A 23,121-nucleotide genomic window follows, 5' to 3' on the forward strand; every position below is an offset into this window, starting at 1 on the left:
TCCAATCTAAAAATGGGCTGAAGACCTAAATCAACTCTTTTCCAAAGAAGATATACAGATTACCAACAAACACATGAAAGGATGCTCAACATCACTAATCATTAGAGAAATGAAAATCAAAACTACAATGAGGTATCCTCTCACACCAGTCAGAATTGCCATCATCAAAAAATCTACAAACAATAAATTCTGGAGAAGGTGTGAAGAAAAAGGTACCCTCTTGCACTGTTGGTGGGAATGTAAATTCATACAGCCACTATGGAGAACAGTATGGCGGTTCCTTAAAAAACTAAAAATAGACCTACCATACAACCCAGCAATCCCACTACTGGGCATATATTCTGAGAAAACCATAATTTAAAGAGTCATGTACAAAAATGTTCATTGCAACTCTATTTACAATAGTCAGGACATGGAAGCAACCTAAGTGTCCATCATCGGATGAATGGATAAAGAAGATGTGGCACATATATACAATGGAATATTACTCAGCCATAGAAAGAAACGAAATTGAGCTATTTGTAATGAGGTGGTTAGACCTAGAGTCTGTCATACAGAGTGAAGTAAGTCAGAAAGAGAGAGACAAATACCATATGCTAACACATATATATGGAAACTAAAAAAAAAAAAAAAAGTGGTTATGAAGTACCTAGGGGCAGCACAGAAATAAAGACACAGATGTAGAGAGTGGACTTGAGGACACAGGGAGTGGAAAGGGTAAGTTGGGACGAAGTGAGAGAGTGGCATGGACTTATATATACTACCAAACATAAAGTAGATAGCTAGTGGGAAGCAGCCGCATAGCACAGGGGATCAGCTCAGTGCTCTGTGACCACCTGGAGGGGTGGTATAGGGAGGTCCAGAGGGAGCTGCAAGTGGGAGTAGTAATGGGGATATATGCATATGTATAGCTGATTCACTTTGTTATAGAGCAGAAACTAACACACCATTGTAAAGCAATTATACTCAACAAAGGTGTTAAAAATAATAATAAAAGGGGTTCTATTGAAAAGATTTTTTTAAAAGTTAAAAAAAAGTAAAAAAAAAAGGTATTCATTATTTTACTTTATGTTGTAGATTCCACATATAAGTGATGACATACAATATTTGTCTGTCTCTGTCTGACTTATCGCACTTACCATAATAACCCCCAGCTCCATCCATGTTGTTGCAAATAACAACAATAACAATAGCAGTTGTTGCTTCTCATGGTTGAATAATATTCCATTGTGTGTATGTGTGTGTGTGTATATATATATATATATATATATATATATATATCTCACATCTTCTTTATCCATTCATCTGTTGATGGAAACTTAGGTTGCTTCCATACCTTGGTTATTGTAAATAATTCTGCTATGAACATTGGGGTGCATGTATCCCTTCAAATTAGTGTTTTTGTTTTCTTTGGATATATACACAGAAGTGGAATTACTGGATCATATGGTAGTCCTATTTTTAGCTTTTAAAAGAACTTCCATACTGTTTTCCATAGTGGCTGCACCAATTACACTCTCACCAACAGTGTGCAAGTGTTCCCTTTTCTCCATATCCTCACCAACATTTGTTATTTGTGGTCTTTTTGATGACAGTCCTTCTGACAGATGTGAGGTGAACTCTCATTGTGGTTTTCATTTGCAGTTCTCTGATGATTAGCAACATTGAGCATCTCTTCATGTGCCTGTTGGCGATCTACATGTCTTCTTTGGAAAAATATCTCTTCAGGTCTTCTCCCCTTTTTCTAATAGGGCTGGGTTTTTTTGATGTTGAATTGTATGAGCTGTTTATATATGATGGATATTAACCCCTTACTAGTCATATTATTTGGAATATTTTCTCCCATTCAGTATGTTACCTTTTCATTTTGTTGATGATATCCTTTGCTGTGCAAAAGTTTTTAGATTTCATAAGGTCCCATTTGTTTATTTTTGCTTTTGTTTACTTCACCTTAGGAGACAAAGCCAAAAAAGTATTACTACTACTTATGCCAAAGTGTGTTCCACCTTTGCTTTCTTCTAGGAGATTCATGATTTCAGGCCTTACATTTAGGTCTTTAATCCATTTTAAGTTTATTTTTGTACATGGTGTGAAAAATGTTCTAATTTCATTCTTTTACATGTAGTTGTCCAGTTTTCTCAGCATCACTTATTGAAGAGATTGTCTTTTCTCCATTGTATATTCTTGGGTCCTATGTCATAGATTAATTGACCATACATGTGTGGGTTTCTTTCTGAGCTCTCTATTCTGTTCCATTGGGCATGTATCTGTTTTTGTGCCTGATCATACTGTTTTGATCACTGTAGCTTTGTAGTATAGTCTGAAGCCAGGGAGCATGATACCTCCAGCTCTGTTCTTTCCCAAGATTGTTTGGGGTATTCAGGGTCTTTTGTGTTTCCATACAATTTTTTTTTTTTTTTTTTTTGTGGTACGCGGGACTCTCAGTGTTGTGGCCTCTCCCATTGTGGAGCACAGGCTCCGGATGCACAGGCTCAGTGGCCATGGCTCACAGGCCTAGCCGCTCCATGGCATGTGGGATCTTCCTGAACTGGGACACGAACCCATGTCCCCTGCATCGGCAGGCGGACTCTCAACCACTGCGCCACTAGGGAAGCCCCTCCATACAAATTTTTAAATTGTTTGTTCTAGTTTTGTGAAAATTGCCCTTGGTTTTTTGATAGGGATTGCATTGAATCTGTAGATTGCCTTGGGTAGTATGGACGTTTTAACAATATTAATCATTCCAATCCATGAACATGGTGTATCTTTCCATCTGTCTGTTTCATCTTCAGTTTCTTTCATCAGTGTCTTATAGTTTTCCAAGTACAGGTCCTTTATGTCCTTTAGTAGGTTTATTCCTAGGTATTTTATTCTTTTTGATATAATTGTTAATGGAATTTTTTCCTTAATATTTCTTTTTGATAGTTTGCTGTTTGTTTATAGAAATGCAATAGATTTCTGTATATTAATTTTGTCTCCTGCAACTTTACCAAATCATTGATGAGCTCTAGTTTTCTGGTGGCATCTTTAGGATTTTCTATGTATAGTATCATGTCATCTGCAAACAGTAAGAGTTTTACTTCTTTTCCAATTTGGATTCCTTTTATTTCTTTTTCTTCTCTGATTGCTGTGGCTAGAACATCCAATATGATGTTGAATAATAGTGGTGAGAGTGGACATCCTTGTCTTGTTCTTGATCTTAGAGGAAATGTTTTCAGCTTTTCACCATTGAGTATGATATTAGCTGTGGGTTTGTCATATATGGCCTTTATTACACTAAGATATGTTCTCTCTATGCCCACTTTCTGGAGAGTTTTTATCATAAATAGATGTTGAATTTTGTCAAAAGATTTTTCTGCACCTATTGAGAAGATCATATGGTTTTTATTCTTCAGTTTGTTCATGTGGTGTATCACATTGATTGATTCGTGGATACTGAAAAATCCTTGCATCCCTGGGATAAAACCCACTTGATCACAGTGTATGATCCTTTTAATGTATTGTCGGATTCAGTTTGCTAATATTTTGCTGAGGATTTTTGCATCTATGTTCATTGGTGATATTGGCCTGTAATTTTCTTTTTTTTGTGATATGTTTGTCTGGTCTTGGTATCAGAGTGATGCTGGACTCATAGAATGAGTTTAGAAGCATTCCTTCCTCTGTAATTATTTTGGAATAGTTTGAGAAGGATAATTATTAACCCATCCCCAAATATTTGGTAAAATTCACCTGTGAAGCCATTTGATCTTGGACTTTTGTTTTTTGGGAGTTTTTACATTACTGGTTCAATTTCATTAATGGTAATTGGTTTGTTCATACTTTCTATTTTTTCCTGGTTCAGCCTTCAGAGATTGGGAGATTGTACATTTCTAGGAATTTGTCCATTTCTTCTAGGTTGTCCATTGTATTGGCATATAGTTGCTTGTAGTAGTCTCTTATGCTCCTTTGTATTTCTGTGGTGTCAGTTGTCATTTCTTTTTCCCATCTAATTTTATTGATTTGGGCCCTCTCTTTTTGTCTTGATGAGTCTGGCTATCAATTTTGTTCATCTTTTCAAAGTACCAGCTCTTAGCTTCATTGATCTTTCCTATTTTTAAGTCTCTGTTTCATTTATTTCTTCTCTGATCTTTATGACTTCTATCCTCCTGCTATCTTTGGGATTTATTTGCTCTTCTTTTCTAGTTCCTTTAGGTGTAAGTTTAGATTGTTCATTTGAGATTTTTTGTTTGTTTCCTGAGGTTAGCTTGTATCACTATAAACTTCCCTCTTGGAATTGCTTTTGCTGTGTCCCATAGATTTTGAATTATGTTTTTATGTTCATTTGTCTCTGGGTATTATTTTTTATTTCCTCTTTGATTTCTTCAGTGATCCTTTGGTTGTTTAATAGCATATCATATAGCCTCCACGTGTTTATGTTTTTGTCCAGTTTTTTCTTGTTGATTTTTAGTTTCATTGCACTGTGTTTGGAAAAGATGCTTGATATGATTTTAATTTTCTTAAATTTATCAAGGTTTGTTTTGTAGCCTAGCATATGATCTGTCCTGGAGAATATTCCATTTGCACTTGAAAAACATGTGTTTTCTGCTGCTTTTAGAGGAGATATTCTTTATACATCCATTAAGTTCATCTGGTCTAATGTGTTAATTAGGTCCCATGTTTCCTTATTGATTTTCTGTCTGAATTATCTGTCCATTGATGTAAATGGGGTGTTACAAGTCCCTATTATTATTGTTTTACTGTCAATTTCTCCCTTTATGTCTGTTAATATTTGCTTTATGTATTTAGGGGATCCTATGCTGGGTGCATATATATTTACAATTGTTATGTCTTCTTCTTAGAAGAAGACACCATTGTGTGGGGCCTGGTCTTGGGTCCTCTGATGGGCAGAGCCATGTCCAGGGGTGGCTATAGGCTCAGGGGATCTTAAGGCAGTCTTTCTGCTGGTGGATGGGGTTGTGTCCCCACTTAGTTGCTTGGCCCGAGTCAACCCAGTACTGGTGCCTACGAGCCGGTGAGTGTGGGCGGGCTGGGTCCTGAGGCTAATTAGCTCGGAGGAGAATTCCAAAATGGTGCTTGCCAGCACCAGTGTCCACGTGGTAGAATGAGCACCCCAAAATGCTGCTGCCAATGTCTAGGTCCCCAGGGTGAGCTTCAGTTCTCTCCTGTGTCTCCCAGAGGCTCTCCAAGATCAGTAGGTAGGTCTGACCCAGGGTCCTTTCAAATTACTGCTTCTCCCTTGGTCCTGAAGAATGTGAGATTTATGTGAGCCCTTTAAGAATGGAGTCTCTATTTCCCACAATGCTCTGAGTCTCTTGAAAGTAAGCCCTACTGGCATTCAAAGCCAAATGTTCTATGGGCTCGTCTTCTTGGTGCAGGACTCCCAGGCTGTGGAACCTGTTGTGGGTCTCAGACCCCTCTCTCCTTGAGAAGAAACTCTGCATTTGTAATTATTCTCCTGTTTGTAGGTCACTCACCCAGGGGTATCAGTCTTAACTATACTGCAACTCCACCCCTCCTACTCATCTCTTGTAGTTCCTCCTTTATATCTTTAGTTGTAGAAGATCTTTTCTGGTAAGCCCTTTTCTTTTTTATTGATAGCTGTTCTGTAAATTGTTGTAATTTTCATGTGCCCGTGAAAGAAGGTGAGCTCAGGGTATTTCTACTCCTCCATCTTGGCTAACTCTCCCTATTTCTTGAACTGGATACTGCTTAAACCAATGAGTTCACCTTGAATATTTCATTAATCTGTTCAGTTATGATTTGGACCTTTTTTGGTATGTAAGATAGACCAATAAAATAGCTTATTTAAAAAAATCTGGCACATTAACATTATTTACTCACTTCTTTTCAAGAATAACATAGTCACACCCACTTCACTTTTTTTTTTTACTTCAATGATTTGTAATTTGAGTATTATCCTTCTTCTAACTAAAGCTATTTACCTTCTTCTGTTACCAGAAACCAGTAAGTCTAGAGTGTTATTAATTCTCCTAACATTAGTTTTTGTTCTGATGTCCACTTATAACACTGCTCTTTTACTTTCCTAAACTACTTGTATGAAATGACATTTAACCTTCTCTCTTAATTCTAGACTTACTCATTATTCATTATATGGTGCAAGAGCCTGACTACTCTATTCTTCTAAAGTAGTTGTATCTGAGCATTTATATATTGCAATATTATTATTTTATTAGGAATTATTTTTCCTCCTTTACAATTATAGCATAATATTAGTAGGTTATGCTATCCATGAAGTTAATCTTAGGATAATAAAGGGAGAGTTACAAAGTAATTAGTTACTCAAAGCAGGACTTGGGTCTAAACAGAATTGAGAACCTCTGATCAAAATAATAGGGATTCTGCTGGAGGATGGATGTGTCTTGAGAAGGGAAACAAAGGAGAGGATAATAGACTTTCTAAATCCCACTTTCCTGACTTCCTTAAACACAAGTCTCTTTCATTTATTGGTAGAAGAACAAACACAGGCTTTGAAGCCCCTCAGAACTGGTTTCTAATAGGTACAGGTCTGTTATTTACTAGCTACATGACCTTGTGGAAGTTACTTAAACCACCTAAGCCTTGGTTCATCTATAAAATAGCACTAATCATTTCTTGCTTCTTAGGGTTGCCATGAGAATTTAGGAGATAACACAGACAAATCTTGCACAGCAAGTGACTAACCTATAATTGACATTGAACAAATATTAATGCACTTCCAATCTACCAACTCCATGCCCAGGACTATAGCTAATTCCAAGGGTACCTTTGTGCAAATTTTAAAATTGTATCCTTTCATCTGGATGGGTGTCACTCCCAGTCAAGGCTCATGACTTGGTGAGTGGAGCACTGCGCCTATCCCCACGAGGATCAAGGTCCTTCCCCTACCTCTCTCCAATTAGACTCCAATACTGAAGGAATGAGTTTTCATACATGTGCTGGAGTCCAAGGATATGATTACCATGATCAAAGTCCCAAAGGAATGGCTGGGTGATCTGTAGCATAATTTTGTTTCCCTTCATGTTCCTGGATAGACCAGATGGCATGAAGATCTACCAGATCTTCAAAGTAGATCTCTGAGAAGATCTCTGAGAAGCTCTGAACCAGAGCTCTCTATCAAAGGGACTTTTAAAAACCCTGACTCTCTTGTATACCATCTCCATGAGTGACTACTCTTACAAGTGGACTTTAACCAAGAATTTGATGGGTGTAACTCAGACTGGCTGCTAAGCAACAGCCCCTCCCTGCTTGAAGTCATTGTGACATTGCTTTCTACAAGGCAACATTATGATGTAGAAGGAGCCAGAAAAGCCCAACTTTGAAAATAAGCTCTGCTAACTATTAACTTCATAATCTTGGGCAAATTTTCCTCACAATATCTCAGTTTCTTCACCTGTAGCACAAGGACAATATTCACCATGTAGGAGATAACTTATATAAAGTCCAATGCTTGGCTTACTCAACTTGTTCATCATTTCCCTTCCTGCCCTCATTGATTTATTCATTCAACAGGTACTTATTAAACTCTTATAATATGTCAGGTACTGCTCTAGGCTTTGGGAATATAGCAGTGAACAGAAATCCTTGTTCTTCTAGAGGTTAATTCTAGCAGGGGAGGCAATAAAAATGGTAAATACATAAAATGTATGGGATGTCAGGTATTGATTTTGCCAAGGAAAAACAAAGGAATCACAGACAGGGAAGAAGGGAAAAGGGAGTTTCATGGCCAGGAAGGGGCCCACTGAGAAGGTGGCTTCAAGGAAAGGCCTACAGGAAGTGAGGCAGAAAGTCAAATGGAAATCTTGGGAAAGAGTATTCTAGCTTGTGCAAAAGCCCCGAGGCAGTAACATGCCTGGACTATTGGAGAAACAGCAAAGACACCAACGTTGTTGAAATAGAGGTAGTGAGAAGTGTTTTCAACATTTCTTTTAAGGCACGTTTAGTGGTGATGAACTCCCTCAGGTTCTGTTTGTCTAGGAAAGCCTTTATTCCTTCATTATAATTAAGTATAAATTTGCTGGGTAGAGTATTCTCAGCTGACAGTTTTTAATTTTTCAATATTATGAGTATGTCATCCCACTTTCTCCTGGGCTGTAGAGTTTCTGCTAAGGAATCTACTGATAGCCTAATGGGGGCTCCTTGTAGGTTACTGTCTTTATTTTCCCCCTGGCTGCCTTTAAAATTCTTTCTTTGTCATTGACATTTTTTTTTTTTTTTTTTTTTTGTGGTACGCGGGCCTCTCACTGTTGTGGCCTCTCCCGTTGCGGAGCACAGGCTCCAGACGCGCAGGCTCAGCGGCCATGGCTCACGGGCCCAGCCACTCCACGGCACGTGGGATCTTCCCGGACCAGGGCACGAACCCATGTCCCCTGCATCGGCAGGCGGACTCTCAACCACTGCGCCACCAGGGAAGCCCTGTCATTGACTTTTGACAGTTTTAATATAATGTGTCTTGGAAAAGGTCTTCTTGCACTGAGATAATTATGTGTTCTCTTATCTTTGTGAACTTGTATACCCAGTTCCTTCCCAGGCTTGGGAGTTCTAACCTATTATTTCTTTAAATAAACTCTCTGTTCCTTTCTCCGTCTCTTCTCCTTCTGGGATACCCATTAGGCTTATGTTGCCTTTCCTAATGGAATTGGGTAGTTCTCATAGAATTTATTCGTTAAAAAAAATCGTAGTTCTCTTTTCTCTTCCACTTGAATCATTCGTAGATTTTGAACCTACGAGCTCTCTTTTGCTTATGGTCTGCTCTATTTCCAATGCTTTTAATGCTTTCTTCATCTAATTTATTGAGTTCTTCAGCTCCAGAATTTCTGTTTTGTTCTTCTTTAGAGTTTCAGTCTCTTCAGTAAAGCATTCCTTCTGTTCATTAATTTTATTCCTGAGCTCATTGAACTGTCTTTCTGAGTTTTCTTGTAGCTCATTGAGTTCTTTCATAACAGATATTTTCAATTCTCTATCAGTTAGTTCACACTCTTTCATGACTTTAAGTTTGGTTTCCTGAGAATTGCCGTTTTCTTTTTGTGATACCATATTACCATGGTTTTTCATGGTGCTTAATGAGTTGTTCCTCTGCTGGCACTTTTGAAGTAGCAAACACCTTTTTTGATTAGGTAAAACTCTTTTCACTTTGATTTTAACAATTCAACATGTTGGTTATTAGAGGCCTTTTTTTTTTTTTTTTCCCAGTAGGTAGTGCTATAGCACAGTTTTTGTTTCTCTTACCTGAAATGTCTCTGGCTATATTTGAAAATTGACTTTCCACCCTCCACCGCCTCTGCCAGAGGTGTCACTTATGCCCTTGCTGCTTTGCCTCCAGAATCTCTGGTGCCTTGCTGTTGTCAATGTTGCCATTGTTGCTAGGGTCACTGCCAAGGGCATCAAGATGGTGGGCACCTCCACTGGGTCCAGGGATGCTTGGGTGGTGGGCAACTCTGCCACAGCAAGGGCAGAGGGAGGGTGGGGTAGGAAGGGGGTCATGGGTGCCTTTGATGCATCTGGGATTGTCAGATGCAAGAGTGCCAGAGTCCAGGCACCACCAGAACTGGAGGGACTGAGGTCATGGGCCTTGCCACTGCTGATGCCTGGTTCCCTGTGTCTGGGGTATTGCTGCAGTCTGGAGGCCTACTTTGTGTGTGCTGCCTCCCCTATTACTACTGGGTCCTCTGGAACTGTTGGCTCAGTACTGTCGTGGCCACGGAGTCCAGATTGCAAGTACCACCTCTCCTGTTCTCCCAATTCCATCTCCTCTATTTATTCCAGTCTACTTATCTTCAGATGTACAGATGTGTGGATCTCTCCAGAATCCTAGTGTGTTGGACCAGAGGAACCTTTGTTGAGTTATGAACGTTTTACTCATTGTAGATTGAAGAGGAGAGACCAACAGACTGTCTCATACTACCATGATATTGACATCACCGCTGATCTTCTTTTTCCCAACATGCCATGTTCATTCCACCTCAAGGACTTTGTACTTGCTGCACCTCTGCACTTTTCCCAGATCTCAGAATGACTGATTCCTCTCTAATATCAAGGATCATCTCATATGGGATCTCTCCAGAAATGCCTTCCTGCACTGCTCAAACTAAAATAGGCTCCTCCCTTGGTCACTTTCTATCACTGATTCACTTTGCTCATTTCTTTTTTCTTTTTCTTTTTTTTTTTTTTTGCTAATTTATTGCTTAACACTCCCATCAGCAAAATATAATCCCCATAAGGGTGAACTCTTTATGTTATTCACCACTATGTCTTTAGTACCTAGAACATTATCTGGCACATAATAATCAAGAAATGTTGTGGGCTCATGAATAAATAGTCATTACCCAGAAAGCTGCATGTGCCTCATCATTACCACCAGTGCTGCCATCTACCATGAGAACACTGAGATCTGTGTCAAAGGAGGCAGTAAAACATAATAGTTAGGACTGTGACCTCTTTTGGATCTGGCTCTGCAACTTATAGCTGTCAGATGTCGGGCAGGTTATTCAGTTTCTTGGGTTAATGTTATCTTCCTCACAAAGTTGCTGAGCGAATTAAATAACAAAACACATGTAAAACACTTAAAATGGAGTTTGACATACAGTAAGCATGCCAGAAAATAGGAGCCATTATATTCTTATTACTTAGGATTCTTTCAGTTGAAAATAAAAGAAACAAACTTAAGCCAGCTTATGTAGCAAAGAGGAGGTTATTACATACTTATAGGGGTGTTTCACAGAACCCAAAGGCAGAAATGCATCTGGGCCTCAGGAAGGAGCTAGAATGAAGAGTTGGAAAGCTATTGATAAATGTTCTCTCTGCATCTTTAATCGTGGCTTTTCTCCACTGCTCCCCTTTAGTCTTCTTGCTCTGCGTCCAGGGCAACTTTCCCTTCTCTTCAGTTTCTCACTACAGATCCTAAGCTTATATATTATAGGCAAAGCCAGTCTCAGGGACTGTTTGCCATTCCTTGTTCTCTGTTGCAGATTCCAAGGGGTGATAATCTGATAAGCCCTCTTGAATCTGATGTCTACGCCAGTCAATCAGCCAAGCCAGGGGAGGAGATAATGCAGTAAAACCACAGCTGCTAGTGACCACAGCTATGGTTTCAAGGAAAGGACCTCTGCTTTCACTCCTGAGAAAGGCAGACATCCCCAAAGGAGCCCACTGCAAAGACCTTCCCGATGGTGCCAATTCAGGGGAGCTGGACCAGCTCTGGGACCTCAGCAGACACGGAAAGAATGTCCTGGCCTTCTGTTCCTTGAGCATGCCAAACAGGCCTGTGCCCCCGAGTCTCCCAGAATCACTTTGGTTCCCTACTGAGAACAGTCACCAAGATGCAGACCTATCTTCTTCATGTCCTCATCCCATGCCAACACCGAACATTCAGATGTTTCCTCCTACAACATCCAACCTTTATGCAGATCAACCTAAGCCAGTAGAAGGCTTGTGGGTTTGTTGGTGTCATCACTTCCTCACACACTCTCTTCTGCCACTCCACCCCCATGCACAACCTGTATTTTCAAATCTAGAAGGGTCTCCACCCAAATCACTTAAAACCAAGGACACTCATGTTTTGACTGATGGATTTTATTGCAGAACTCTAGGTAGGAGCAAGGTGTGCTAAACAAAGGAGACTGTTCAGTACATTAGGGAATGGAGACACAGGTCAGATTTATGCCAACTTGCAGCACTGACAGCTGGTGTCAAAGACAAGCCCAGCCGGGCAATACTGCTCGTATGTGATTCCATTTGCGCAGTTCATGAAGGCATTTCTGTTATTTGCCACAGGGTAGAGGCCATTGGCTTTGCCGGCACAGTATCCACTACCCACAGAGCTGCTACTCCCACTTCCACTTCCACTCCCACTTCCGGTACGACTGTTGGGCTCACTGGACTGAGTGGAGGTGGTGCAACCTGAAACAGCATGAAGAGCGTACTAGTGGACCTGGCAGAAGCTCTCAGATTCACCTAGAGGTGAAGAACTAGCAGACCTGGGGTGAGGTCTGGAGGTGGAGTGCAGTTCGCTCTGGGTCCCTGTAACTGAGGAGCTCACAAGATAACTCCATCTTAGGAATTAGGAACAGCTATAATTTCAAGCCAGCCCAGTTTTAAATTTTAAAAGTTCTCTCTTATGATGTTAAAATCATTTTTAAAAAATTTTACTGAGCACCCAATATATGCGAAATGCTTTTCCAGGATCTGGTTATAAGCAGTAAGCAAATAAACTGTAAGAGAAAATCTGGACAAATTTTAGGGAATTGGTACTTCCTCTGAATTATAGATTAGAAATATTTCAGTACTGCTTAGGGTTTTTTGTTCAATCTCCCCAAGCAGGCTGAAGGAGACTTTTAATAAGGGGTTCATAGAAAAATAAATGCTTATATTGAAGGTCAGCCTAATTTCTTGAGGCTTTTCCACACCTTTAAGAATTAGTAGACCTGGAAAACCCACCCAGTAAGCCTGGTTTCTCATAAGAACATAAAATTCCTGATGTGGACATTCAAGGGTAAGGAAAGAATATAGCACTTCTCTCTCAGGCAGGCAAGAACAGTGAGGTAAAATGGGAAGAGACTCCTGGGGCAAAGGGGGAAGATGTTAGGCTGTCTTTTGAGTTGGAAAAGGAGCATTTATACACCATGGGCATCCCCCTGCTGTCACTTACTTGCACTCTTCAGGCCAAGAACATCCTTCAAGGTGTTGATCAGGGGGAACTTGCCCTGGTTACAGAATGTGCCTGTGAAGTCATCCATGTCAATGGCCCAGACCATGGCACCTCCAAAGTTGTTCTGTTTAAGCCACTCAGCCTGTTTAAGGATAGAGGACACCAGCAGTCATTTTATTTCGGGGGACTCAGGGCTGAGCTCACAGCACATTGGAGGGGCTGACCTTACCTTGATATTAAAGCTCTTGACGTTGTCATAGCCAACCCACTCATTGCCCTCATAGGTGTAGGGCACGTACTGAGAGGCATCCCATGCCTGAGTGGCTCCATCTTTCAGGAAGGCGCAGATCTTTAAAAAGTCAAGAGATTCAAATCCTTTAAGTATGACTCCCCAAAAAGAGAAAACATACAATTTCCTCTTTGATTTTTTTTTTTCTGTCATGCCTGCAATAGGGGATTTCCTCAGATTTCTAATTATGGGTTTTTGTTTGCAGTAAATAAGATCAAGTTGTTTTTGAAATACTCAGATGTTATCCCTATTTTTAGTGCTTGATTTTGAGAACCCATGTTAGTATGGGAGATACAGTTATTTAATTCCCTTAAGTGCTAATATAAATGACCTTAAGTATGTAGTCTGTTGTTTGAAGGGATACTGCACACTACAAATGTTCTTCATACTGGATTAGGTAAATGAATAGGTTACTTAAACACCTGAAGCATTTGGAGTAATATCTGTGTTACAGTAGGTAAGTAGTGGACAAAATGAACATTCAAGCTTTACACAGATTCTAGCCCTAAGGCTACTGTGCAGCACAGGGCATGAAATTCACAGAATTTCAACTGTAAAGCCCAGGCTACCTACCTCATAGTAGGCCAGGAACCCAGCCTGACTGGTGTAGGGCCCAGCAGGACCAGCACCAGAAGTGGGGGCACCAATGCCATTGTTGGAAGGGTTGCTTAGGATGTAGTCGTGTCCATAGGTAGGGAATCCAACGATGAGCTTCTCAGCTGGGGCCCCATTGTTCTTCCAGTAGTTCATGGCATAATCCTGAAAATGTAGCAGGTGAGTTAGAGGCCCACCCAGCTGATGACCCATTGCTTAGTTATGCTAGTCCACTGTCCTAAAAGGTAAAATTGAATGATGCTAATAACAGATAGATTAGTTGGTATTTTTGGAAATATTTTGGTGAGGTTATAGTTAATGAAATATGATCAGCCACTTAAGAAGAGAGTTGCCCAAATGAGACTTTTGCAGAATTTATATTTCTTTTGTCTCTGAATCTCCATGTGATTTACAACATCTCTGGTCTGAACCTGCATCTGTGTGGGTACTCACCACATTGAGGTAAGCATTGTTGCCAGTGTCAGTTGGGTATTTGTAGAGGGGGCTGTTCTCTCCAGTGTAGCCCTCCCATGGGCCATAGAAGTCATAAGTCATGACATGGATGTAGTCTAGGTACCTGAGGTGGGATAAAGCGTTTAAAAGCATTTCCAATTGTTATTTCCCACACCTGTGCAGACAAAAGATACCACTTCCAATGCCTCTTAAACAAAGTCCCTGAGTGGCAAGACAGACTAAGGACAAGTCTGTTTTGCAAAACTGATACCTATAGGAGTTTGAGGATAAGGTGAGTCACTCACTGGGACAGCTGAGGAATCTCATAGCCAGACTGGATGTTGGAGATGCCAGCAGCTACTGCAGCAGTGACCAGCAGCCTGGGCTTGTTGGTTTGGATGGCCTCCTGCTCAAAAGCTTCACGCATTTCCTATAGAATAATCAAGTATAGTAGGACATCTATGAAACTGATTTCACCTCCTTAAATATTAATAAATATATGTTTGTATAATGCTTTTCTTTTTCAGAGTGCTTTCACATATTTTATCTTTAGTTTCTGCATATCCCTATAAAGTAGACAGAATTGATGGTATTCATTTTATAGCTAATATGCATAGAAGTTAGACAATTTCACCAAAGTCTCACAGCAAGTGAGTATCCAGGTCATGACGAGAACCCAGGTTCCAGATGACCAGTCAGAGCTTTACTTATATCACTACACTTTGAAGTTATACTTGCTACAGTAACCCATATCCAGCTTTTAGCAATATAGAGATTTGCTTCCCTTTGTCCAGTAAATGAGCTACTTTATAGGACTGACATCCCATCAAATGAAATGCTGAATTGGCCAGTGAGGAAGGTGGTAACAGCCAGGTGATAGGTTCCCGTTCAATGCTAGAGGTTAATCCACTGTTATTTTGTGACTCTAATCTTACCCGGAGCACTGGATTCAGTTTTTTTTTTTTTTTTTTTTTTTTTTTTTTTTTTGCAGTACGCAGGCCTCTCACTCTTGTGGCCTCTCCCATTGCAGAGCACAGGCTCCGGACGCGCAGGCTCAACGACCATGGCTCACGGGCTCAGCCACTCCACGGCATGTGGGATCTTCCCAGACCAGGGCACGAACCAGCGGCCCCTGCATCGGCAGGCAGACTCTCAAGCACTGCGCCACCAGGGAATCCATGGATTTAGTTTTTATAACTGCATTATTAGGGTGTACCAGAGTGTGTTCCAGTGAAGAGTGGGTCTGAAAATTGTTGTATGGGTACTTGTTAAAGGAACTAGGTTATTTAACTAGAAGGAGAAAAATTATAGGCAAGATATAGCTGTCTTCAAATATCGAACTAATATATTGCAAAAGGTGCAGCTTTATTCTATGTTACTTCAGTGGGCAGAGCTAGAACCACTAATTGGAAGTTATTAATTATGACTGGACGCATGTATTGACTAAGAATACAGATGTTCTTTTTGATCTCTAGAGCTGTTCAACAAGTAAGTAGGTTTATTTTTCAACCAGTGAATTACTTAATATTGAAACTATTGGAGGCTGCCTGACAATCTGGTATAACAGATGGTATAGGAAAAAACCCTGTCTTGGGGGAGAGTAAATCTAAAAGCCATCCTTGGCTTTTCTCACTCCATTCATTTTTCCTTGGTGATCTCTTAGTTATCTACCTTTGCTGATGACGTCAATACGGTATATCAAATCAAGTCCTTTGTTCTGAACTCCAGCTTGGCATTCACCCAATTATCTATTCATCCAGTGTCTATTAGGCAAAACTATAGGATGTCCTACAGATTCCTCTCACTCAGCATGTTCAAAGACAAATTAATGAGCCCTTTTTCTTGCTCCAAATCTACCTTTTTTCCTGTATTTACCATCTTAGTTAACAGGACCATAGTCAAACTAGTTCTCAAGGTCAGAAAACTGGAAGTTCTCTCCTTTTCCACTTCCAATTGGTCTCCAAATCCTATTGATTCTACCCTCCTAATATCTCTTATATACTTCCTTTTTCTGTTCTCACTGTTAGGGTATTCGTTCAGACCCTCAGCATCTCTTGCTCGATTTATTGCAATAGCCTCCTAACTCTATTCCTGACTCCTTACCTTCTAATTCATCCGCCGTGGTTAAAGCCAGAGTGATCCTTCTAAAACATGAGCTTTGTCATATCTTTCCATTACTTAAAAATCCTTCAAAGTTGCCTTGAACATAATGTCCAAATTACTTAACGTAATATACAAATCCTACATGATCTGATTCTTGTCTCTGGTGCAGCCTCATAATCCATTACTCACATACCTGCTCACACATATCTACATGTCTTCATTTGTGCAATCCCATCGTCACTTAATTGGTTAACACCACTTTTAAGACTAAGCTCTTCTTGATCCTGCCCCAGAGCAGAATTAGGTACCTTCTCTCTTTGCTACTTTTGCACTCTGAATACCTCTATCATGACATTTACCTAAGTGTACTGTAATTGTTGGTTATTTTTCAGGCTTCCACCTAAGATGGTGTAGTTTTTAAAGCCAAGGATTGTGTCTTATTCTTATCTTTAGCCTGACACTTAATGCAGTGTCTGGGATGGTGTAAGTGCTCAGTGATAATAGGCAGTCTAATATAAAGGTTAGAAGCAATGGGCTCTGTAGTCAGACTACTTGGGTAGTTATGACACCTATTAGTTGTGTGATATTAGGCAAGTTACTTAAACCCGCTATATATTAGCTTCCTCGTCTGTAAAATAAAGGTTATGGTACTTACAGTACCTATATCATAGAGTAGATACGAAGATGAAATGAGTTATGATTCTAAAACCAGCTTGTAGAATTGTGCCTGACACATAGCACACATCATAATATTATTATTATTAAAGGCTGTTGAATGTAGGCATGATATCTAAGAATCTTTGCAATGTAAAGTTTCCAAAATTCTAAATTCCAGTTTAGTTTCACTCTGGACCACCAGGTTCTCCTTGAAAAGAACAGGCTTTGAATTTTCTTGGGCTAAACACTGACACCTCCCTCCTCACCTGCACCAGGACAGTGAAGAGATGCTTGTCCTGAGAAGGGCTTCCACGAGAGCCAGGGTACTCCCAATCGAAGTCCAGCCCATCAAATCCATACTGACGCAGGAATTTGATGACTGAAGAAATGAAAGTCTTGCGATTCTCTGGAGTGGAAACCATGGCAGTGAAACTGAAGGAGATCCAAAGAAGGCAGGGTGAGGCCTTGGTAGTCCCAACACCTTGTAACAAAGTCAAACTCCTATATTTCTGCCTCAGAGCTTTACACCAAGACCCACATCCCAGATAAAACTATGTTCCTGGCTTTCTCCTGTGCTTGCTTTGTAATCACTTCTCTGTCAGCCATGGTACCTCAGTGTTCTCTTTGTTTTGTTATCCACCCAACTCTGATCTTTCTCCCAAATTGTACCTGTTGCTTTGAACACCTGGCTACCTTGGCCCACTGTGTTGTCTCTCCAAATAGTCCCTGATGTTTGTATAACCTCAAAAAATTCTTCTTGTTTATTTGCATGACTTTCTCTTCCCTTCTCCCAGAAGGTAAATAGACAGAAGTGCTATAACACTCTCCTCAGGGGTTGTACTTCAGAAACATTTTGAGAAGAGGTTGTTTTGAAATCTCAGTAATTAAGCTTCTGTGAATGTAGTCCCAGAATATCCAACTAAATGTAAATGTACAAAATAAATGGTATTCTAATTAATACTGAGATTCTGGTGTAGTAATTTATTTAAGTAGCATATTTGTTTAATGTATATCCTTAATATCCTGTCTTAAGATGTGAAATCTGAAGGGACATAGGTCACATTGGGCTAACTTGTTTTCTGTAACAAATGAATACCAGGCTCTCTCGTAGAGGACTTACGGGGCAGTTCCAAAATTCCAGCCTCCAATGGCCAGGAGAGTTTTCAGCTGGCTGTTCCTTTAAAGCAAAGGATAGAAAAGAAAAACTTCAAAATCTATGAGTCCCTCAATTTAAAATAACATTGCTTCGGTATTGGGCCTGGTCAGAAACTTTGATGTTGCCTTGATAAAATATTCTGTATAATAATTTTCCTTCACTACTGAACACTTTATAAAAATTATTCGTGTTATCATTATGAATGCACTCAGAGTTCTTTAGAAAAATCTAAATTAAGCAACCGGGTTTTTTAAAAATTGGAATGTATTGGCAATTCTTACATTCTACTCTATCAGATGAAATGGTAAATATTACTTGAACATAATTACTTTCTCAGACTTTATGATAATGAATATAAATCAGTTGGCTTAAAATCATACACATTTTCTGGAATAGTGGTTCTCAAACATCAGTTTATATAAGAATGAAGTACAAGGACCAGAGTTGGAGGACAACATTAAAATTCCAGGTTTTTAACCCCTTTCTCAGAGATTGTGATTCAGTTGGATTAGGGATTGAGATTTTTATCAAGTGACTCATGTGATTTTGTTGCATGGTCAATGGATCACACTTTGAGAAATACCACTCTGAAGTGGTTTATTTCTTCTTAGGTATCATAACTCAAGTTCTAGTGGCTGCATTCAAGATACTGCCACTACTGAAGGTAGCAATGGCCTGTAGCCTTACTTCTCCTGGATGTAACTAACTGAACAAATTAGAAATTAAAAGATACCAGGGTTTTTGTTTGTTTTGTTTCATTTTTACACAGAACAGAACTCTATTAAAATACAGCAAACTCTTCTGATTTCTTGGGCTCTGTTATGTCTAATCTTCGGTATCCTCTGCCTCCTGTTCTCTGATACAAGTAGCTAAGACGGTTTGCAGTTTCCTGAGTCATAAAAAAGATAATTACAGTGAAAGGAAGATACAGAACTATTTTTTAATACTAGCTAGAGCAGGCAACGTGCTACGTTACCTATATCCTCGATACTTAAAGCGTAGCTCCTGGACCAGAAGCATCAGCATCATAGGGAAGCTTGTTAGAAATAACAGAGTCTTGGTTCCCACCTCAGACTCACTGAACCTGAACTGCAGAGATACCAACTTAGATATCTTCCCGTTCTCTTACTTGTTTTTCAGGCTATTGAAAGATTGGTAGAGAGTCACATCATTCCATTCAATGGTGGTGATCTCGTTGTTTCTCATCCCAGCAAAGGCATAAATCAGGTGAGTACAGAGGCAGGGGTCGATGTCGTCAGGCTTGAAACTTCCCAGGCCTGGTCGGTACTGGGACCAGTTGGTGAAGTAGCACATCAGCTGGTAGGCAGAACCTGAGAGTAATAAGAAGTAAGAAAAATGGCCTGACTTAGGTGCCACTGAAATGTGCTGTAAGTTTTAGCCCTGCTTCTGTTTCCCTCCCTTTGCCTCAGATACCTGATCTCTGTGTAAGGGTGGTTAATAGGAACAATCTTGCAAATGATTTCAAAGCTTCTAACTTGGGAACTAGTCACTGACTTTCAAGTTGGTTATTTTTAACTTTGACAGATTCACTTTGGGATCTTGGTGAAGCCTAGGAACCACTGAAGAAAAAATGCCCAGTAGTCCTATGAAGCCCAGTGAATACCAACTTACAACTCTCAGGTGGTCATGCTGAAGAGAATAACAGTGGCAGCCAATGCAAAATAACAGTTTATCCCAACATCAAATCCATCTGTCTGTAAAGAAGACAGTAGCTTTCTTTCCTAGCATAGCTTATCTATCTCTTGATATGCTTTTATTTTTATTTATTTATTTTTTGGGTGGTACGCGGACCTCTCACAGTTGTGGCCTCTTCCGTTGCAGAGCACAGGCTCCAGACGCGCAGGCTCAGTGGCCATGGCTCACGGGCCTAACCGCTCCGCAGCATGTGGGATCTTCCCGGACCGGGGCACAAACCCATGTCCCCTGCATCGGCAGGCAGACTCTCAACCACTGCGCCACCAGGGAAGCCCTTGATATGCTTTTTAAAAAGTAATATTAGAATATAAAAAAATCACATTTAATACATTACGCAGACAATTGCATTATGAGTAATTTATAAAGATTTTAGGTTTATTGTAGGAAAAAATTATGTCAAGAATATAATACAGAGTCCATGACTTACCTAGCTGAGCATTCAGCAGAAGGGCCAGACCTAGAGAGAAAGAAAACACATGTATTCTGAACCAATTGTCTATATCTTGTAGAATATAATTCTGAGGCCTTCGGTACCATCCTATGGGTCATAGGTTTTTATAGCCCAAGTGGCACTTAGGGGTTATGCCAAAGAGTAGGCTTTTCAGTGAAGGCACCAATAAATCTGTACTTCCCTTCTCTTAGTCAAAAATGAGCATGGCTCTCTCTTCTTCCTTCTTCCATGTCAGTAACAAATGTTACGGAAGACAGAGTTGGAAGTCTACTACCTATGGGAGATCTATGTACTGAAACTACCCAAAATTTACTCTACTCAATGACTACACACCCATCCATGCTTCACCACCCTTAACTGGGATGAATACAGCTTCACACACAAAACATCCTCTAAATCAGTGAATTCAGTATCTCTTGGGGCCTTCAAGTTTTTTTATACCAACTTTAAGAGCTCTTACGGTAGAAGAGAACTAGAAACTGTTAGGCAAGGCTCCAGATGCTGTTCCCTGGCTTCTACCAGGACACTTTTGACCTGATTGCTTTATAAATTGAGCTAGAGATTTCATTTGGAAAAGGTTCTGAAGCTATAAAAAGTTTGTAAATCTCAGCTCTAGAGCAACTAATAAGCTATGGATATAAATTGGCTCTAAACAATGTACTGAATCAACCCCTTTAAATGATTGAATTATAACTGATATTTTTATAATACATCAGCAACTCAGTAAGACAGTAAGGGATTAAAGAGAAATAATTCTGAAAACAGTAGATCAAAGATAACTTGCATAACTCTGTCTCAGTTCCCACTGATTTTCATCTCTGAAAAAGATAGACCAAAAACACAAACATGTAAATTAAAATAAAATCAATTAAAATGAGGTGGTGCAGGAAGATGAATAGAGAAATGGGAACAACCCAACAAGGAATGGGAGTGTAAGACAAGCATTGGAAGAAAACTAGCCTTTCTTTTAGGACCATGCTTGTGGCATCAATGAAGGTAGAAATGCTGCCAGAGTCAATTGAGATTAAAAGAATCAGAAGTAGACTCATTTGTGTATGTCTGGATTCTCTTGGAAATTTGAAATAATGAAAGAACAATAGAAAAGCATAGAGGTGTGTGTGAAGACTATTTCATGCCTGTCAGATGCAGAGAGAAAAATAAATCAGGTAAGAACAAGGCTTTATCTCCAATTACAGACTCACCTGTGAGAATAAGCTTTGCCATGGTTGCCATTGGCTCTGGTCTAGCAGAGCCTGGATTTTCTTTTTATACCATCTGAGTACCAGGTTATCACAAAGGATATTTTCCAAGTGGAGAGCATTTAACCCAAATGTGTATATAGCTAATCAGTAAGTCAACAGATCTCCTCCCCTACAAACACCACTTTGTGTACCTCCAACCTGCACTCCCCTCACCACCACCTTCTCTGCTCAATAAGGACAAAATGTCATGGCTCCTAACAGGGTGGTAGAGACCATCACCATGAAAAGCACCGGCTTATTAGCTTTTTTGGCAGTTCTCAGGGCTGATAAGCATCTGTTTAAACATTGTGGTTTTCATGAGGTGGACATTTTGTGCCTGGCATCAAAGCATGTTTTTATTGGAAAATAAACAGTAAAAACCCTTGGCAGGTATTAGCTGTTCTTAAAACTTTTCTTAACCCTCAGAATGGGAGAAAATATTTGCAAATGAAGCAACTGACAAAGGATTAATCTCCAAAATCTACAAGCAGATCATGCAGCTCAATAACAAAAAACCAAACAACCCAATCCAAAAATGGGCAGAAGACCTAAATAGACATTTCTCCTAAGAAGATATACAGATAGCCAACAAACACATGAAAGAATGCTCAACATCATTAATCATTAGAGAAATGCAAATCAAAACTACAATGAGGTATCATCTCACACAGGTCAGAATGGCCATCATCAAAAAATCTAGAAACAATAAATGCTGGAGACGGTGTGGAGAAAAGGGAACACTCTTGCACTGCTGGTGGGAATGTAAATTGATACAGTCACTATGGAGAACAGTATGGAGGTTCCTTTAAAAACTACAAATAGAACTACCATATGACCCAGCAAACCCACTACTGGGCATATACCCTGAGAAAACCATAATTCAAAAAGAGTCATGTACCAAAATGTTCATTGCAGCTCTATTTACAATAGTCAGGAAATGGAAGCAACCTAAGTGTCCATCATCAGATGAATGGATAAAGAAGATGTGGCACATATATACAATGGAATATTACTCAGCCATAAAAAGAAAGGAAATTGAGTTATTTGTGGTGAGGTGGATGGACCTAGAGTCTGTCATACAGAGTGAAGTAAGTCAGAAAGAGAAAGACAAATATCGTATGCTAACACATATATATGGAATATAAGAAAAAGAAATGTCATGAAGAACCTAGGGGTAAGACAGGAATAAAGACACAGACCTACTAGAGAATGGACTTGAGGATATGGGGAGGGGGAAGGGTAAGCTGTGACAAAGTGAGAGAGTGGCATGGACATATGTACACTACCAAACGTAAAATAGATAGCTAGTGGGAAACAGCCGCATAACACAGGGAGATCAGCTCCGTGCTTTGTGACCACCTAGAGGGGTGGGATAGGGAGGGTGGGAGGGAGGGAGACACAAGAGGGAAGAGATATGGGAACAAAAGTATATGTATAACTGATTCACTTTGTTATAAAGGAGAAACTAACACACCATTGTAAAGCAATTTTACTCCAATAAAGATGTTAACAAAACAAAACAAAACAAAAATTTTCTTTCATGGAATTATTCATATATGATTTGTATAATCAGTGCCTAGGGGCTTTCATCTTCAGGTGCTGTTTTATGAACATTCTATCCATATCTGTTATTTGGAATGACCTTAGTCATAATTATACGATAATTTTATCTAGGAACGTATGGTTCCCAAAATGTACCCTCTGAAGGTCAATGAGAACTCTCTAATCCATAGTTCCAAATTACATCCAGAAGATGTTTAAAAATATTTTGTGCTGCTGATGGATAAAGATGATGCAGATGATATTGAAGAGTTTCTT

General features: G+C 39.7%; 1 protein-coding gene across 1 annotated transcript; it reads right to left on the reverse strand.

Moving 5' to 3' along the window:
* Positions 1-11,636: 11,636 nt before the first annotated feature.
* On the reverse strand, positions 11,637-21,360 carry LOC115859944 (acidic mammalian chitinase). Its single transcript, XM_030869341.3, has 11 exons — positions 21,265-21,360; positions 20,039-20,068; positions 19,025-19,226; positions 17,860-17,916; positions 17,006-17,171; positions 14,285-14,409; positions 13,980-14,103; positions 13,506-13,691; positions 12,873-12,992; positions 12,644-12,785; positions 11,637-11,895 (listed from the first exon to the last, which is right to left on the reverse strand). Exons 1-11 carry the CDS (start codon positions 21,293-21,295, stop codon positions 11,654-11,656), a joined length of 1,425 nt encoding a protein of 474 aa, XP_030725201.2. The 5' UTR covers positions 21,296-21,360; the 3' UTR covers positions 11,637-11,653.
* Positions 21,361-23,121: the final 1,761 nt, after the last annotated feature.

The sequence above is a fragment of the Globicephala melas genome, chromosome 1 (assembly GCF_963455315.2).
Source record: "Globicephala melas chromosome 1, mGloMel1.2, whole genome shotgun sequence".
NCBI classification, from domain to species: domain Eukaryota; kingdom Metazoa; phylum Chordata; class Mammalia; order Artiodactyla; family Delphinidae; genus Globicephala; species Globicephala melas.